General features: G+C 37.9%; 1 protein-coding gene across 1 annotated transcript in view; it reads left to right on the forward strand.

Annotated features, from left to right (window-relative positions):
- Positions 1–19,078, forward strand: part of DPYD (dihydropyrimidine dehydrogenase) — an 831,093-nt gene that overhangs the window by 546,790 nt on the left and 265,225 nt on the right. Inside the window, exon 16 of the mRNA XM_032302713.1 lies at positions 7,232–7,315. Coding sequence (XP_032158604.1) covers positions 7,232–7,315 — 84 coding nt within the window. The remainder of the gene's footprint in view (positions 1–7,231; positions 7,316–19,078) is intronic.

Raw genomic sequence — 19,078 nt, forward strand, 5'->3', positions numbered from 1 at the left:
AAAGAGTCCACATTAGGGGCACCGGGGCGGGGGGCGGGGGGAGCTCAGTGGGTTAAAGCCTCTGCCTTTGGCTCAGGTCGTGATCTCAGGGTCCTGGGATGGAGCCCCATATCGGGCGCTCTGCTCAGCAGGGACCCTGCTTCCTCCTTTCTCTGTCTCTCTCTGCCTGCCTCTCTGCCTACTTGTGATCTCTGTCTGTCAAATAAATAAATAAAATCTTTAACAAAAAAATAAAAAAAGAAAGAAAGAAAGAAAGAAAAAGGGAAAGAGCCCATATTAAAAGAAACCAAGAAAAACAAAAGTATTCAAGCCAAAGTTACTGTACCGCTTACAATGTACATTTCTTTGGGGGTTGTGATAATGGGTGGTAAGAAATCAGAGATATCACACCAGCTGTTTTAGCACCAGTTTTAAGTTCAGCAAATGACTTAATGTGATGATGAATAGACTTTAAATTCATGAAGTTCCTCTCCTTATCGTAGATTGATTTTTGAATTACGTGATAGGGAACTGAGGAAATCTGTTATGAGCTCTTTACTATTATATCTGAAAACAGAAATGACACGTGTACCAGCAGGACAGATCCAGATCCCTACCAGAACACGAAAAAGTAAAGACAGAGAAACTGTGTCAGAATAAAAATTTGCCTAAGAACAATCATTATTATTTGTTTATTTTGCAAGTGGCTACCACTGTATTTTATTATTCTGAATAAACATTTAAGACCATGTGAGTGAGGTTAAAAAAAAATAGAAGCTAGGTACATTCTTAAAATATGGTAAATTCAACTGAATGCTGTTTTTTTAAATGTCTATCCAGTGTATCTTCTTTATCATGTGCATATTTTTTAGAAAGTTTTGTTTTCTTCTAGAAATAGAACCATACTGAACCAACCCTTCCTTTTCACTCTAACCCAGGAATGACCACACTTTTTTTTTTTTTAAAGATTTTATTTATTTATTTGACAGACAGAGATCACAAGTAGGCAGAGAGACAAGCAAAGGGGGGTGGGGGGAAGCAGGCTCCCCACTGAGCAGAGAGCCCCATGTGGGACTCGATCCCAGGACCCTGAGATCATGACTTGAGCGGAAGGCAGAGGCTTAACCTGAGGAGCCACCCAGGTACCCCAAATGACCACACTTTTAATGTCATCTTTTACGCATTTTTCAACCTGGTTTGAATTTGTTGTTTTATAAACACCAGGAAAAAGAAGTGGCCTCTAGAAAAGTTTTTACAGTTTAGTGTCAAATCAGTAGCATTATAGGGTCTGCTCAATTTTCAGTATCTGATCACAGGATTTCTTCCTTTTCTGGGTCATAGATAACTTATTCCAATTCCACGCAAAGGAAGATCTATGAAGCACCTACTGTGTGCGTGGTTTCTTGCCAAAAAACAAAGGTGAATAAGATCGGAAAGACACCAAACTGAACCATACTGAACACTCACAATATCAGGTCTTGCATAGATTTGAGCTCATTTTAATAGATCTCAGAGCCATTTCTTGCTTAATGTACATTAGCTTAGAAGACATAGCCCATGTCAAAGTTCACGTGAAGATGCTGGATTAAAGGCTACAACCCCAGATCAGTATGAGTGGGAAGAAAAGGGAAATGGGATAGGAAGAAGGGAAAGCAGAGCCTGTGTGGTACATGACAGAGCTGGCTCCCACTTCCCAAGGAAATGGAGCTGATGGTTCAGTCACATGGGACAGAGAGTGCCCTGTGAAATCATCCTGCCTCTCAACAGTTGAGAGGAGAAGAAGGGTGAGAGATGCACCTGCTGCTTCCTTTCTGTCTACTTACTTGGACTGGTCAAATTTCACACCCCAGAGCTGTCCTTTCCTCCACCCATCTGGAGGGTTATGTATCCTGCCCCTTTGGGGGCCGCTGCTAAGGAAGTGAAATGCCACCCCGTGTTGTGAAGTGTTTCCTGTGTGCTGTTTCTTGTGAGATGTTGTGAGATCTAAACCCAGAATGGAGGGGAAAAGTCTGAGCCCCCTAGTCAGGGCTGGCTGGCCATTGGCATTCCTGGAGCTGTCACTGGGACTAGTATGCTGGCGGCTGTGGCAAAGCGCAGCTTTCATGCTGAGGGAGCTGTGAGAGCTGGCAATATAGGAGTTGCCAGGATAGTCACAGGGACTGACGTCCCTTTTTAAGCTAGTGACCAAAGTTTGTGTGTCAACTTTGTGCTTCAAATTTGAAGCAGCGTATACATTGAATGTGTCTCCATAGGTATCACTGCCACCCTAATCCCAGTTGAACTGAGACAGCGCCACTCATCTCCTTGTTCTCAGTCCCTTCAAAATCTTCCCACTATTTCTCCTAAGAGGTGAAATACTTAACTTGACCTGGAATTACTACATAGTCTGGCCCCTGCCTACCTCCCCAATGCCATCCTCAGTTTGCTGTCCATGGACTGGTTGACACCCACTGGTCTTTTGTTACTCCTCTGACATGCTCCCAACTGAGAGCCTTTGCTGTTCCCTTGGCCTGGAATTTTCTCTCTTGCTCACAGTATGTTCTCTCTTTCTCAACTCTGAGTGCTCTGACTAGTGGGTTAAATCCTCTGTCTTGCTCCTTCTGAGCTCCTGTCCTCAGAAGCCAATTTACCATTAAAACTAGTGAAACAAGCTTCAGGGCCCTTACTTGCCCAAGTCACTTCTAAGGCCCTGTACCTAAATTTTGTATTTGTAATTTTTTAAAAAAGTTTTTATCTATTTTTTTGACAGAGAGAGAGATCACAAGCAGGCAGAGAGGCAGGCAGAGAGAGAGAGAGGAGGACACAGTCTCCCCGCTGAGGAGAGAGCCTGATGCGGGGCTCAATCCCAGGACCCTGAGATCATGACCTGAGCCGAAGGCAGAGGCTTTAACCCACTGAGCCACCCAGGCACCCTGTGTTTGTACTTTTAATTAATTTTTTTCTTAAGGAAGTTTTCCCAGTTTGTTTAAGTTTCAGGTTCCCCAGAATCTCGGTGTCCCTCTGCCTGTTCTTTTCCTTTGTGACATTTAATGAAGTAATAAGCAATGGTGTCATTAGCTCTTTAATGTCTGTCCTGCTTATTACAAAGCAAGCTCCTTGGGGGCGGAGACTCCTGACTGGTTTACTGCTTAATCTCCAATCCAAGCACAGGGCTTTGCTTACCAGTGGGTACCTGTCAAATATTTGTTGAAGTGAAATAAGGGTACGGAGTTGGTGTCCTGACATGTGACCAAGGAAAAGGAAGCAATTACAGGATAAATGAGAAGCAGGGTACTTCATTTGGCACCCATGAGCTTGAGGTGATTAAGATACAAAGTAGAAGATTTTCAGTCAGGGATCTGAGGAAGGATTGCCAAAGGTCTGACCATGATTGGTAGGATGACACAAGGAAGGTTCAGGGGAAAGACAGGTATCAAAACCAGGTGACCACACCATTCCTAGCAGAGGGACCAAACAAACCACTTAAAAGCCAGGTTCTTACCATTTTTTAACCTGAATTTAGGCTAGCAGTGTGTTGTGAAATTGAATTGATGTTAGAGTTAGGAGATCTCAAGTAGGCTGAAGTAGAAAGTAGACAGGTACATTACAGAAATGTGTTGCAGCAGGTGGATATAAGTCCCTGCAGAGTGACAGTTAACAGGACAGGATGGAATCAAGAAAGGTGGACCCCTCCTTGCATACAACAGATAGTCACTGACTTAGAATCCATGGAGCCTAGGCCCGTTCAGGGTTAATCTATGCCAAATCCAATTCAGAGTGGTTTAAGATCACAAACTTGTGTCTCTAGTTTTGGGTAGTTGAGACTAGATGACAGTGTTGCTATGTAGAAAGTCAACATTACACATTTTATATTCTATTAACAGATGAAATTAAAAGAATATTCAAGAAGTGTACCTTTTGTGTCCTACCAAGGGAACACCCTCCTGACCCTTTGGGGCTCTGATGCTTTTTGCCAGTCCCCACCACCCATGGACACCTTCCTTCCTACCTGGGCCCTGATGTATTACAGCAAGCCACTCTCTATGTGGACATCCATCCTATTGTTCTTGGGCTCTGATAACCCATGCCGGGCTCTCATAGCTCCTTCTATATCCTCTTGGTCAGCTACCTTTGTGTGTCTTACCCAATGACTTTAAAACTACATGATCAGGGAGGAAGGGAGGAGTAAGAAAGGAAGAAGAGGAAGAACTTTGTATCTGATTTTGTTGTATATATCGTACAAAGGTTTGTGATTTTACTACCTTAGTTTTTCTGAGAGTTTTTATTAAGTGACTCAGAGAATTTTAGAAACTACACTGCTATCACTATTCTGATAATTACTAAGTATTGTTTTTTTTTTCCCCTTTTCTTTCTCCCTCCCCCACTGAAGTATAAATAATTACTTTAAATCCTTTTACAGATGAAGACTGGGGAAAGGCAGGCTGGAGATTGTCATTGGATGGCTGTATGATTGGTAGATGGATGGATGGATGGAAAGACAGACAGAGAAACCCTAGTTAGACAGTAATAGCTTATACTTGCATAATATTTACTAGAGTCCATTGGCACTGTTCTAAGTCATTCACTTTTATTAAGCTGATTTATAGCTTACTAAACAATGTACGGGTTCCTTTGATGGTTTTCCACTTTTCGGAGACAAGGAAGATGAAGCGAAGGAAAGTCAAATAATATGCCCAACACCACACAGGTAGTATGTAGTAAAAGTGGGATTCAAACCCATGAAATCTGCCTCCAGAGTTCTGGCTATTAACAGAGACATTCTCCTTCATATAAATAAATGGGTGATAAGTAGATAATGTATGAGATTAGAAACAGCAGATTTTCTATGTCATGGCCTTCTCTAGATTACTTTATTGTGTAATCATTTAGGTGAGGTAGAATAAACTCTGGGCTAAGTGAGTAAACTAAAAAGCTGTGACTAACAGGAGTCAGAATGCATGCCCAGTTTCAGTTAATTTAACATTTCATGCTAATTCAGCAATTAAGGCTTTTTGAATGCATATAGTTGCTTGAAAATGGAATTAACTGCCTTTTAAGGTGGTGTACATCCTGTGAGGAGAATATTCAAGCAGAGGCCAAATGAATATTCTCTGTCTCTTGGTGTCACCTTGAGCAGGATTATCTCAGTTTTGAGATAATCAAAGGCCTTTTCAGATGTGTTTGGTGGGTCGATGTTTGTAGATATATATAATGCTGGGGAAATATTTATTAATTAGTCACTGAAGAGCCTTTAAGGGGGATAAGTGGTTTTACAAGATTTTAATTTTACTTTAAGTTTAGAAGCTTTAAGGATGTCAAATGTTATGTCTTAACACACTGTACCAACTCCAGCCTTGTAATTAGTGATTTCTAATAAGTTTTGATAGTAAGAATACAGGCTCTGGACTCAGAATGCTTGGTTTCAAGACCCCATTCTCATTTACAAGATGTGAAATATTAACCACGTCCCTTGAACTCTTTGTAACCTCTATTTTGTCATTTATAAAATGGGAATAAATTTATATCCCACTACAAAGAGCCTAGTAAAGCATCTGGAATATCGTAAGTACTCAATAAATGTTAGTTATTATCATCTACTATCATGGCTAATTGTAAGCTTCAACTTACATTTTAAGAAAGATGTATAATGTATATATGTTTCCAGATGCCACTTAAAGTTTATCTAATCCAAAATGTTATTGAACTGATTTCTGTTAATTATTGAATTCCAGCTAAAGAAAGAGATCTAAATGAAATATTTGAAATAACTAAGAGTAAGAAAATGGGAAATACTGTATATAATTGCAATGTACAATCTTTTGATTGAGCTGCTAATTCCCACATGACATGGTTTTTAGATAGGTTCTATTATATACAGTTTATACTTGAGTGGTTGGAAACAAAGAAGATTAACTAACTTCCTAAAGCATCCCCTATTCCTTAGCAGATCTGGGTTTAGAACCCAGGCTGTGCTTTGTTCATGCCTACCACTAAATCAGCAGGGAAAAAAAGTGGCATGATTCATGGTAATATTCAGATAATGTGGAGCATTAAAAACTGAATTAGGGAATCAAAATCCATAATGAAACCATATTAGAAAATAGGCTCAATAATCAAATGAATTCTCACAAATATGCAAAAGAAAAAGCAGACTCACTAATGAATAGGATTGGGAAGATTGTCAACTGAAGAATAGCTAACTAGAATTCTTCAATTTGTTGAGATCCTACTTAAAATTTATAAAACAGGAAAAAATGGGCTAAACTCTTGAGCAATCAGGAAAAAAAGCAAGCCCTTGAAGAAACAGCTGTTGGCCTAAAGTAGGATTTGTGGTACACTTACAAAGTAAGCGATGCGACAGACTTGTTTAATGTTACAGAAACAGACTCAAGCTTCTAGTTGACCTTACTTAATAAGAAATTGTGGCATTGGAGAAATTCTAGAAGTTAGGTAAAATAATATACAAACGTGACTCATTTATAGTTTATCCCACATCCCTCCAGTTACCATATTAAACTATTAAAAAAAGCATTTTGCTTGTTTTTGAGAGTTTTTCGCGAAGACTGGTCACAAATTCTATGATTCTTCATGTAATCTAAGAATACTTCGAATGAACTGTTGTGTTCAATTTTGCAGGATTTATTTGTATATTAATGAATTAATGAGCTAAATTAGAATGAATCCTACTTAATTATTAAAGACAAAATTGTCTGCACTTCATGTTTCTTACCATGAACTTATTTCTAATGCATTACAATTGATTCTCAGTTAAAAACATTTAAAATTTTACTTGTATGCATTCCACGTAGCCTACTCCATTTTGCGTTGCACTACGACTTCCATACCAATTGTCCAGAATCGGTAAGATTTGTTTTTATAAAAATAGAAGCTGTGTAGGGAAGACTAAGTGTGATGTCAAACAGATCTGGGTTGAAATCTCTGCTGTGTTCTTAAAATACCAGGTTTGTCATGAACTATGTGCTTCGGTTTCCTTGTCTGCAAAATTTGTGTCCTGCTAATCCAAGGACTATGAGAATCAGAGATAATAAGTATAAAGCACATAGAGCACTTAGCAGCACTGAAGGAATATTTGCTGTTGTTATCATTGTTATTGTTACAGACAGTCTCATTTGAGAGTCATAACTCACCTCACAAGATAGCTATAAGGTTAAATTTAACAAATGTGACCTATGTTCAGTTACTAATGGCAAAAGTGTATCGGGACACAAATAAAGCTTTGCCTTTTCTTGCATTTTCCTTCCATGTCCTCAAGGCTTCTGGAGCAGATGCCCTGGAGTTAAATTTATCGTGTCCACATGGCATGGGAGAAAGAGGAATGGGCCTGGCGTGCGGGCAGGTAAGGACCTCAACAGCTGCCATTGTGTATTTCTGGGGGACAAGAACATATCCCCGTATGGATAGGAACTGTACCTTAGGCCACAAGATGTGTGGATCAGATAACTGGCTTGAAACTTCCAGGTCTGCATTGTTTAAATATTTAGTGCTTAAAAAGTGGAAAATGAGGGAAACTGAAATTACAGCAACTGTTTAGTTTTATTGAGGAAAATATCACATTATGTGCTTGACAGGAAGTAATATCATAACAAATAGTTTTTAAAAGCACTGAAGCAGAATTAGCTGATTTCAAATGCAATGTTCTTTATTCATTCCTGATGCTGATCCAGTTTCCCTGGAGCAATATACTGTACAAAATGCATTGTTCGTAGTGATTTTGTAGTAAATGGGGCACAGCATAAATTGCATTTTACATTTTTTAGCATACAATCATTATTCCCTAACTGTGTTTTGGGAGTTGCAAAAAGACTTTGATGCTATTTTTATTTTGGGATACAATAAATGGAACCTTCATGCTAAAATACTTTCAAAAACCTAATGAATAAAATGTGGAAATATATGTTAATATGTAGAAAATACTGCATCTTTATGTAACTAGGATACAGTGTTGTATGTTAAGGAGCAATGTAAAAGCTTCATGCTAAAAAGGTGAGTGTTTTGCATCTAATTTGGCTTTTAAGCCCAGAGGGAAATGGTGTGAATTAAATAATATGAAATGTTGTCATTTATGACAAATTTTCTAGTCTTGGAAAGTTTACTTTTGTCTTGACATCTGGCACGGGATCTTGTACATAGTAGGTGTTCACTTCTTTTTTTTTTTCTTTTTTCCAAATCCTTGGATTATTTGAATTAAACTCAGAGGCCAGAGACCCTTCATTTGGAAGGGCAAAAATTTCTGCTTATTCAAATGAACCTAGGTTGCTATTTTCATATTAGCATTCAGGGAGGATTTTAAAGTACTTTGTAAATATTTAATTAACATTCAGAATAGATTTGTGACTTAGGAAGAAACCATTCTCATGTAGCAGCGGGAGAAGGCCTAGTCAAATGTTTTTCAAGTATATCCTCTGTTCCACTCACAACAGGTTACACAGAGAATCAGTCAGTGTGGTGACAGACCAAGCCTTGGTTGACAGTATGTCAACATGTGTACCTTGACTGAAATGAGGAAGGCTTCTAAAATCACAGCTGGAACAGGGCCTGAGGTAGTCAAGGTTCTCTCTTTATAACCCTTGCACAGTGTCTGAAACTTAGACCCAAGATATTTTTTTAGTTAAGTGGATAAAAACAGCTATGGAAACATTTAGATCTGTTGACTAATGTTTTAAAGAAGGATACATTTTAATATGTATTTCTTGCCACAGAAATGACAATTATTCTGAAAATGTTGCCTAACCTTGAGCTTATTTTTTTAGAGTAAGCTTTGACTCTGTGAACACATCTGAACTTACCCAGCTGTTAAGTGTCTTAGGTATATCCTCTCCAGAGAGTTATTTAGCTACATAAATTTTTGCATAGCCTTTGGCTGAATGAGGATACCAAGCAGTAAAATTTTGCAGTAGAGTTAGTATTAAGATTTCTAAAACTCTTGGAGAACATATGTTCCAAAAACCATGATACCTTAGGCTGAAGGAAACTTGAGAACATTGCTGCTTTACTTGTTATAATTTCTAAAACCGAAACCAGTTCTTATCAGCCACATTTAGAAATTTTCTTTTGAATTATATTCTCGTTTAAGTCATAGAGTTGAAAAATAAAACAAATGTAGTCGTGTTTGCTCCAACATATTTTAAATGATTACTCTGCCTCAGGACACAGGAATGTTCAATATTTTAAATGGAGGGCAGGAAGAATATTATTAGTTCATTAAAAAAAAAACTTTACTGTAAATCTGACTCTTTAGAGTAGACACAGATATATCTGGGTCTTATTCATCTTTCCCTTTACTTCCTATTTTTTTTTTTTTCAATTTCTCTACCTCCTGTTTCCATTGCCTCTTCCTTTCTCTTTGAGCTTCATAGTCTTGAATACTTGTAAGCTGCTGGGATGGGAAATTTGTACTCAGTGTGGGGAACTGAGAAGCTATTCCAGTTCCTCTTCCCCATTGCAGTGGGATCCCATGTTCCATCTCTTGGAAAATCCATGTGTGCAGAGCACAGAGCTGTGAGCATCGCCAGAGCCTGATAAGTGTTTGCTTCATGAATGAAACAAACTGACATTAGTTCCATGCCTAGAGCATTTATCTATTGGAAAAACTCTCTTGTACTTTTTCCACTGGTGTTTCTAGAAATCATCATAATTTTAGCTCCTTAAGAAGAGGCAGAGTATCACAGTATGGTACAGTTTCCTTTCTAAACATGTTTTTTCCGCCGTTATGTCATATATTTTCTCACCAATATTTCATAAGGGAAAAATACTGCCTTTGTATCTAAGTCATTCTATATTAACTACATATGTATATATTTAAATATATATTTAGATATTTAAACTCTCTATGAATGTACCTGTAAGTGACCAAATATTGTGAAATTTTTGAACAGAGAAGGCTATAACCTCTACTCCACAATATATAGAAATCATATATTTATGGAATTTGTAGAAATAAAGAAAATCTCAAGCTGACCTTGGGAATTTGAATTGTATATTTCCTACGAAGTGAAATGGAAAATCCCTTATAACTTTGATGCTCAAGCGAAAGTGAAAATATTCTCTAGCTTTAGTTGTGTACACTCTGAAGAGTCGGAGGTATATTACAACGTGGAAAAAAAAATTACTTTTCTTGTCCTCACAATAACCCTCTGAATAGGTTGAGTTTTTATCCTACTGTACAAGAACAACAATAAAATAAAAACAAACAAAACAGCAACAAAAACTGAAGCCTCCATGCTTCCCATGTCACAAGTCTGGTCAGCAGTTGCCAAGGCCTGAGCTTTCATTAGTATGGAAGCCTGAATATAGATAAGTAGATAAGTCACCGAGAATAGTTCTTAATAAATTGGTATTCTAGCATAAGCGTTAAATATTATTATTAACTGAAAGTGCAGTACAGGACTAAGTTATCTCTAAAGTCTCTTGTATTTCTAAATTTACATTTCTTTAAATATATGAAAACACAAGTAAGGGGTGCCTGGATGGCTCAGTTGGTTGCGAGTCTGCCTTTGGCTCACATCATGATGGGATCCAGCCCTACATCAGGCTCCCTGTTCAGTGGGGAGCCTCCTTTCCCTCTTCCACTCCCCCTGCTTGTGCTCTCTCTCTATCTCTCTGTCAAAAAAATAAAAATAAAATCCTTAAATACACACACACACACACACACACACACACACACACACACACACATCTACTAAGTAGATGTTGCATCTCTCTGAATAAGGGAGCCTCCCCAATGTCTTAATATTCAGATTTAAAGTTGTCCTTGTGGGGCACCTGGGTGGCTAGTCGGTTAAGCAGCTGCCTTCAGCTCAGGTCATGATCCCAGGGTCCTGGGATTGAGCCCCACATTGGGCTCCCTGCTCAGCGGAGAGCCTTCTTCCTCTCCCTCTGCCTGCCACTTTGCCTACTGGTGCTCCCTCCCCCCTCTCTATCAAATAAGTAAAATCTTAAAAAAAAAAAAAAATTGTCTTCATGCAGTCTGTGTGAGCCAAATTCCTGTGCTGGCATATTACTTTATAAATATAACTAAACTATAGTCAATTCTATAAAGTTCAGATAAAATGTCACCTCTTGGAGGTCTTCTCCTTTTCCTAAATAGAAAGTATTCTGACGGCATTGGGTGAATACCCCTCTTTTGTCCTTGAATAATTGACTATTTTTAATTTCATCCTGCAGAAGTTCTAATGTGAATTCAGGCAAGAGTTGAGGAAACTCGAAAGCTTTCTGTTGTTGTTGTTGTTGTGTTTATCTTGTTTCTGAAATTATTAACAATATTTGAAAAATAGGTGGATTTGAAAGGAAGATCCTATTTCTTACTCTCTTGAATTATGGAAGATACGGCTATGGTGGCCTCCATTACCATGCAGTAGTGAGGAGCTAGAGCTTAAGTGCTCTCCTTTAACACTCTATGTGGTTCATGCAGATAGCAGCAAACGTTTGACCGATGGTAAATGCTTGTTCCCAAACGTGGATTTGATCCGTACATGCCTCTCCAATTCCACCCTTAAATATCCAAACCAACCCTTCCCAGAATTTTTGCCTACTTTCTAGGTTCCTGACATTGAAGAGTCTCTAAGCTGCATTCTTTAGCCAGCAGTGCCTTTAATTCTTAGACCCTCCATCAGCTACGAAAAGAAAAAGGAGTTGATGGAGGTTGTGGATGGAAGGTATGGGCTAAGATGCCTTGTCTTCCCACCTTCCTGTTTTATCATCCACAAGGCAAAAAGGAAGAGCAAGAGGCAGTGTGCTCCTCAGGATGTTGCAGTACTAGTTGTAAGCCCTCTTTAAATGGTTTTTTTTTTTTTTCCTGCCATCAGAAAACAGGAAGTTTTAAAGCTTTTTCTTATCTTTCACACAAGTTGTTTACTTTTTTGCCTTGTGTCGATGATGTGACATAGTGAAGTACCGATTTCTAGAACTGAGAGTAACCTGAAGGATTTTCCAGTTTGACCCCCTTATTCACAGGAAAGGAATTAGGGACTGGGAAGATACTTAATTTGTCTTCTCCTGAAGAAACCAACCAGCAAGGTCCATAACCTCTGATGCCCTTGTCACTGACCCGCATCTGGCACTCTATTCAGTATTTCCCTCCAGGTCATTTCGATGTATCCAAATCTCTAGTTAAGCTGAATAAGCCAGTATAGTGCCCTGGGAACTCCTGACTCCATAGCTTTCTGCCTAGAATTCACAACTTTTCAACTGAAATTATCCAAATAGAAATCACCTGTCTAATTCTATTTTAAATGACATCTAATCTATTAACTGAGTATATCTTATCAGTCAACCAAACTTTCCATGAGAAAGAGAAAAGAATATATTGTACATGAACAAGTTTAAAGGTGGAAACTAGAAGTACACTCTTGTTACAATCTCTGGAGACCTAGAGATTGAATCACTGTCAATGAATTTGAATTTCTTTGCCTAACAATTTTAAGACACTACAAAGATCTTCTTTCCCTGGCCCTTATAGGATTCCCATTTTTTGGTAGTTTGGATGCCTTCCTTGTAGGTGTGATTGCCATAGAACGTACACCTATTTCAGTAAGGATGCTTTTAGATGGAAAATTCCAAAATGATAGTGTAATCAGAGGGAAGACTACTCTAGCTTCTCATTTAAAACAATGTCCTAAAGAAAGATGGCAGTGCCACGGTTATTACCTGGTAAGTCTTGCTCTCTCACAGCCCCCTCATTGATTTACACACATCCTCCGCATAGAATTTCTAAACACTGAGATGCTTAACTCAAACAGTCTTAACATTAATTTCATCATCAGGAAATACATATGCAGTCCTGCTTTCATGGTGATCCAGCTAAGTAAGAGCAAACAGATATAAAGTGGTAAATCTTAAAACGTTTACTGATCTTAAATAATTATTGACTTAAATTAAGATCACCCAAACAACACTTCGGTTTTTCCCTCATGATCTGTTCTATGTCCAATTTAATTTACACAAACTCTGTATGCCTATTAAAAAAAGAGAGAGAAGGGCTTTGTTTTTATTACAACATGCCAACATTTTTCATAAAACATTAACCACAGATTATTACTCTTACCCTTGCCAGGGAGCAGACGTCTGTCAGCAGAAAGAGAATCCAAAACTAAGTGTGAAGACCACATTGCCCCAGATGTGTTAGCATCTCCCTTGGGAAATAAAATCTTCCTCCAGCAGCTGGGTTAACAGACCCCCATCTCATATGTAATACAGGGTCCATGAACAATGACCACAATCTGCCTGGATCAGGTCCCCATAAGATGTTTGTGCATGAGACAGTATAAAAGATACGGGTTTTAAAGCCAACACAACTGAAAATTCATAGTACTACCTATATTTCCCAGAGGAATGAAATTCAGGAACTCAGGAGGATAAGATACCCCAAAGGCTAGAGAAAAGAATATGGGAGCCCTATCAGTAGTATAATACAGCTGAAGTGACAGTGACTTCCCTGGACTCTTTTTAAGGACCTCAAGGGGAGGGATCACTGCTGAGTTAGATTTTTTTTTGATACTGGTCTGGTACATGCCCATGAGATGTCCTCTGTTTCAGGTTCTTGATTTCCTCAGACTCCTTTTAACTCCAGCCCCTATAAAATACATGTATGACAAAGTGCCACATCATCCTGAAAGTGATGTTATTCTTGCTCTACTTAGCATGGGTGAATATAACTTAAGGTTCAGGAGTTGGAACTAAGGTCTGTAAGTTGAATGGATAAATATGGGATAGCCTAGGTTGGCTTCAGTGGATTGAGTCCCCGAAACATCACATTCACAGGTTTGGAAATCATTATGTCACAAAGTAACATCATTTCATGGAGAGCTATGACAAATGACTGCAAAAGTGACTGAAATCTGACATTCTCCATATACATTCAAAATATCCTATTCTCTTATTTTCTTTGCAGCATTATAACTTTAGAAGTGCTTTAAAATAAATTATCAACTTGTTTGTGAGAAAAAGTATCTCTGATCAAACAGAAATATTTGCTTTATGCTGTATTCTGTTGCCCAACTTTTATTTGAGCTTGATTCTCAACCATTTGCATAGACATGGGTGCTTAAATAAGTAGATAACTACAGGAGATCTGTAAGAGGCATTTCTGTAACTGCCAATATTTCGCCTTAAGCTGATTCTCTATGAGTTTTCAGTTTAAGTTATTAATGTTGGTTAGTGATATAAAATGATTGCTTCCTCTCAAAAATTTTAAATTTTCAGCAGAAAGCAGTGCCATTTAAATCTTACTGAAATACCAGTTGTAGGTGGGGGGAGTAATCACATAAATGTCTAGGACAACAATCATGTGGCAGTTTAAAAAAATTACATGTAGTACAAATAAGTGGATCACTGGTGAGTGGTTACAGGAAAAACATTTTAAATGTGTGTATCTTTTTTTTAACTTAATGTGGCTTTTATTGTACTCATCACTTGTTATATTCCCAAAATATAGCAGCAGTAGTATTTTAAAGTGTTTTTTTTTTAAATCACCCTCAAACGATCACATCATAGTGACTTTGAGAAATATAGCAGAGTTTTTTATATGCCTGCTGACTTATAGCATAAAGATAAACCAAAAATGTCTTTGACCCAAAGAGAGAGACACAGGAGTAGGGTAGGGAGAGGCTATGATCTTATCAATGGTACCATGGAGAGTTTGCATAGCATAATGTCATACAGAATAACAGGCATTAGCAGTGCAGAGTAGAAACAACATTGGAAACCAGAACTGCTGGCAGTGAAATGAAGGGTCTAGTCACGGATCCAACTAGTCTAGAATATTTGGAAAAACTGGAAAATACGACTGAGTCATTTATTAAAAGGCACAACAGACTCAGGAGTAAAGGACACTGCATATTAGGCTAAAAAACCAAGATTGGACCAAAACCTAGTAAGCACTTGGAAGCTGAGAGATTCAGAGGCAGCCAAGTTTACAATAAGGCAAGAGAAAGGATAATGAGTAAGACAAATCAACTAAAGGCGTAAGAGCCACCACTTTCAAGAAGACCTTAAAATTAAGGCAACTTGTGCCTCAGCTATAAAGTTTTTATACATTTCCCACTGGGATAGAAGCAGCCTTTTAGAGTACAATCACTTTAAAGCTTTGAGCTGGGAGAAGGTGAGCAATGTCAGGAAGAAAGCATGTGGGTTTGCCTGACTACTGAAGGAACTAGTGCCCCCCCCCCAAAGAAAAAGTAAGTCAAGGGAAGTAGATTTATTAAAATCATGACATTTTTTTTTACAATCCAGGAGTCTTGGTTCAAGATGGAAGACTCTAGGGCTTTTGTTAACTATCATTTAGCAGCCCCATTCCCGGAGAACTATTACTCCCCCGCCAGATACACAAGAGGTGGCACTTACTGATAATAATAGATTTTATACAAATATGAAGTCTGTCTTGTTGATTACATTGAAGAATCTTAATGACAGTCATGTTTTATAGCTAACTTTGTTTTTGTTCCTTCACCAAAAAAATCACTTCATTAAGTTGCATTATGATTAATAAATATAGGCTCTACAAAAAAAGCTTTGTTTAAGGAGATAATAATGTAAAGCATGAGAATCAATTTTAGATACTTTGAGATGTTCTGAATGTCTTTCTTTCCTCATGTTATCTGTTGTTTATGTTTTCTAGTTGGAGTGTTTTCTCTCCCTATCTGTTGTTACTGAGTGTACTCAGTTGTAAAAGTCCTCATAGATCAAGTGGCAAAATCAGTTCTACTTAATGTATGTTAATGATCATCAGAGAGTAGCATACAGATTTTTTCTCTTATTTGTGAAACTTTCAGCTGTTTTTCAAATGAATGGAGACTCTATTGCCAGTTTTTGTTCATCAGTGTTTTTTTTCCTTGACAATACCTGAGATCATATGGCAACATAGTAGGCATGTCATTCCTGTTTCTCCTACAACCATGTTTTCCAAATGTGGAGAACTTAGTACATGAAGGAACAATTGAATCCCTTCACTTCTCCTGTCTTGTTCTCTATTCCTCTATCCCATGTTCACTCTTGATTCTTTTTCTACATTCTGTCACCTCAGTCTCAAACTTTCGGAAAACAGACTTTCTATTTAGGAGACAAAGGCTATACAGACCCCAGAGTATTCATTGTGCTTCCCAAATCATCATGATTTGGGAATAATGAATATAATTGCTTATATTCATTCAGCAAGTATTTAGGATTTCTGCTATGTACCAAGAATTGTATGAAAAGCTGAGAGTATAATAATGAGCAAAACCAGATATGTTTTCTGTTCTCAGGGATCTTCCCATTTAGTAGAGTAGACATATATTGCACAAATAACCCCACAAACAATAAAGTACAACTGGCATAGTACCATGAAGTAGTGGTCCTTGATACGTGAAAAACATATAATGTGAAATTTCTGGACTACTTGGAAGGGTAAGGAACGGCTTTATAAGAAAACGATGTTACATCTGATAACTGAAGTATTTGAGAATTTTTAACTAAGTGGAATGATTGGGGTGGGTTAGAGCATTCCAGGCCATGGGAACAGCATGAGCAAAGCCCTGTGGTTGAAACAAGGCATGTTGAAGGGCAAAAGAATAGGGTGCTTAAAGCACACACATATGGCACAAGATGATGCTGGAAAAGGGAAAATAGAGGTCAGACTATATAGAAGCCCCTAAGTCATGCCTTGTTAAGCCTTTTGATCCTATCCCAACAGACAGCAGTGGGAGGTTATAAAAAGGTTTGGTGTGTGTGTGTGTGTGTGTGTGTGTGTGTGTGTGTGTGTGTGTAAGCCTGTGCATGTGTTTGGTGGGTGAGATGGTGACAATGTGGGGTGATAACGATTGTGTTTTCATTTTAAGAAGAGAATTAGAGGAGCATGAGAATGGACATATAAAGACTGTCTGGAATAACCAGGCAGTTGTTCATGTAAAATATAAGGGAGGTTTACAGCTTAGCTTAGAGAAGTGATTGTAGAGAAGGAGAAATGGATATGCCAGAGATAAGGAGTCTGTCCAACAGCATTTGAGGATGGGTTGGATATGAGTTTTGAAGGAAAAACAAGTAGCAAGATAGTTCTTAGCTTTCTGTTGTATGCTGATGGAGGAATTCTGGTATTATAAACTAAGACAAATGTATTGACCGATATAACTGATGGTGTGAGGTTGAAGTTGACTTCATGATTGTCTGGATCCTGGAAAGCAGATGTCCTTAGCATTCTTACTCTCTCTTACTTTCTCTTCTTTGCTCCATGGTTTAGTGAATGACTCATTCTCCCCTATGACAGATAAGCATTTTTAAACCATCTAATGACCTAGTCTCAGATAAATCTCTGGTTCCTCATTCCAGTTCCCAGGGGTTCTTCACCTTTCCACCCTGAGAGCATTTTCTGATATCTGTGATTCTGGTATTTTCTGTATACTCTCTCCAATCCCCACTATTAAGCCCTTAGCAAAAACTTTCTTTTAAATGAATCCATCCTTATTTTAAACAAGTAAAAGCTTACCCATAAAACATCTTGACTATTAAACATATCACTCTCTCATAGAGAAGATGGATAAAGTGAATAAAGTAGGATAAAGTGAAACACAATTTTCCCGGTATATAATAAATAAGGAATTATATTTTTGAGATGGCAACAGTACAAGTATAGTTACTATGATATAGATATATCCCAAGAGAATAAATTCATAGAAGATTATAAAAATTGAATTTGTTCACTTAGTATGCCTTGTATTCCAAGCCTTGTGCTAGCTGTTTCCACCTGTGGGATCATACCCACTCCTTAGTCAACTTTGAGGAGGAAGATAAAACATTTTCCATATTTACAGACAGAGGACCTGAGGTGGAGTGACTTGCTCCACATTGAATCCCCAAGAATTAATGTTATTATGGTACCTGGTAGGTTCCATAAATAATTTTTGGACAGATTAATGAAGGTTTGAATGAATGAATAATTGAATTAAGTCTTCATACAAAATGTGGTGTGTGTGTGTGTGTGTGTGTGTGCCATTGGCAATGAGAAGATCCTGAGCAGAGTGGTTTATGAATATGACTCAGTATAGCAGTTCTTGTTTTTTTTAAGTTAAGACTTATATTTCAAGTCATTTTACTTTTCTCTAAAACCAGTGTCAATACATTGCTCTGGTTTTTGATCATCTTTCCGCCTCAATCGTGTTAGGTGTCATGTGTCCGATTTCTCCAGTTTGTGTCTCAGATCCATTCTAAATATGTTTATCCAGAGGTACATACTACTCACTTATACATATTATTTACAGTTCCCTGTGCCCTGGACAGGAGTCTGTCTCCTTTTCAAATACTCTGTCTTTGGAACTTAGTAATCTTTTGTTTTTTGTTGTTGTTATCGTTGTTAAGAATGAACATTTTTTTACACGTTATTGGAGGAGTTTGGAGGATGAAAGACATCAAAATGGCTTACTCTGTTCCTTTTTCAAACTTGCTATCTATCCTATATAAACAAGGCCACTATCTAGGGTTGAAAGGAGAGAAAGAAAATAAACTTCCTTAGCCTGGCCTCTAGGAAATTAAGAACTTTATTTTCACCTGTTTCCATTCCCAGTTCTGAATTACAAATGCTCCCTGAATGTTGCCTCATACATTATTTGAGAGCAGATATGATCCTGCTGTGCTACTTGCCAGTCTCTGATACAAGGTCTAATTCCTATAATCCTCACAACTCTATGATTTATTTACTATTATTACACCCATTTTATAGATGGGAGAACCTAGAGACAAAAGGAATAAGTAGTGTGACAGGTCGCACAGCAAGCAAATGACCACCTCAGTATTCAAATCCTGGACTCTAGCTCAAGAGCCTGTGCTCCTAACCTTGGGCACCGCTTCCTCTCCAGAAAGAAAATTCCTGGCTTTACTAAGCACACAGATTATTGATACATATCTTAATGATACATCTCTCTTTGAAAATAGTGCTGTTTGTGGGAGTAATGGAAGCTCCTCTGGATAAATACTACTGAAAAGACTAGTTTCCTCAAAATAATCGGTAAAAAAAAAATTTTTTTAACTACCTTTATTTTTATGTGTTACTAATTTTTTCTGTGTCTAAATTCAGTTTTAAAGGGAAACCCTAATGTTTCTTTTTTCTTTTCTTTTTTTTTTTTTTCAATTTCCG

This window comes from Mustela erminea, chromosome 10, assembly GCF_009829155.1.
Source record: "Mustela erminea isolate mMusErm1 chromosome 10, mMusErm1.Pri, whole genome shotgun sequence".
In the NCBI taxonomy this organism is placed as follows: Eukaryota; Metazoa; Chordata; class Mammalia; order Carnivora; family Mustelidae; genus Mustela; species Mustela erminea.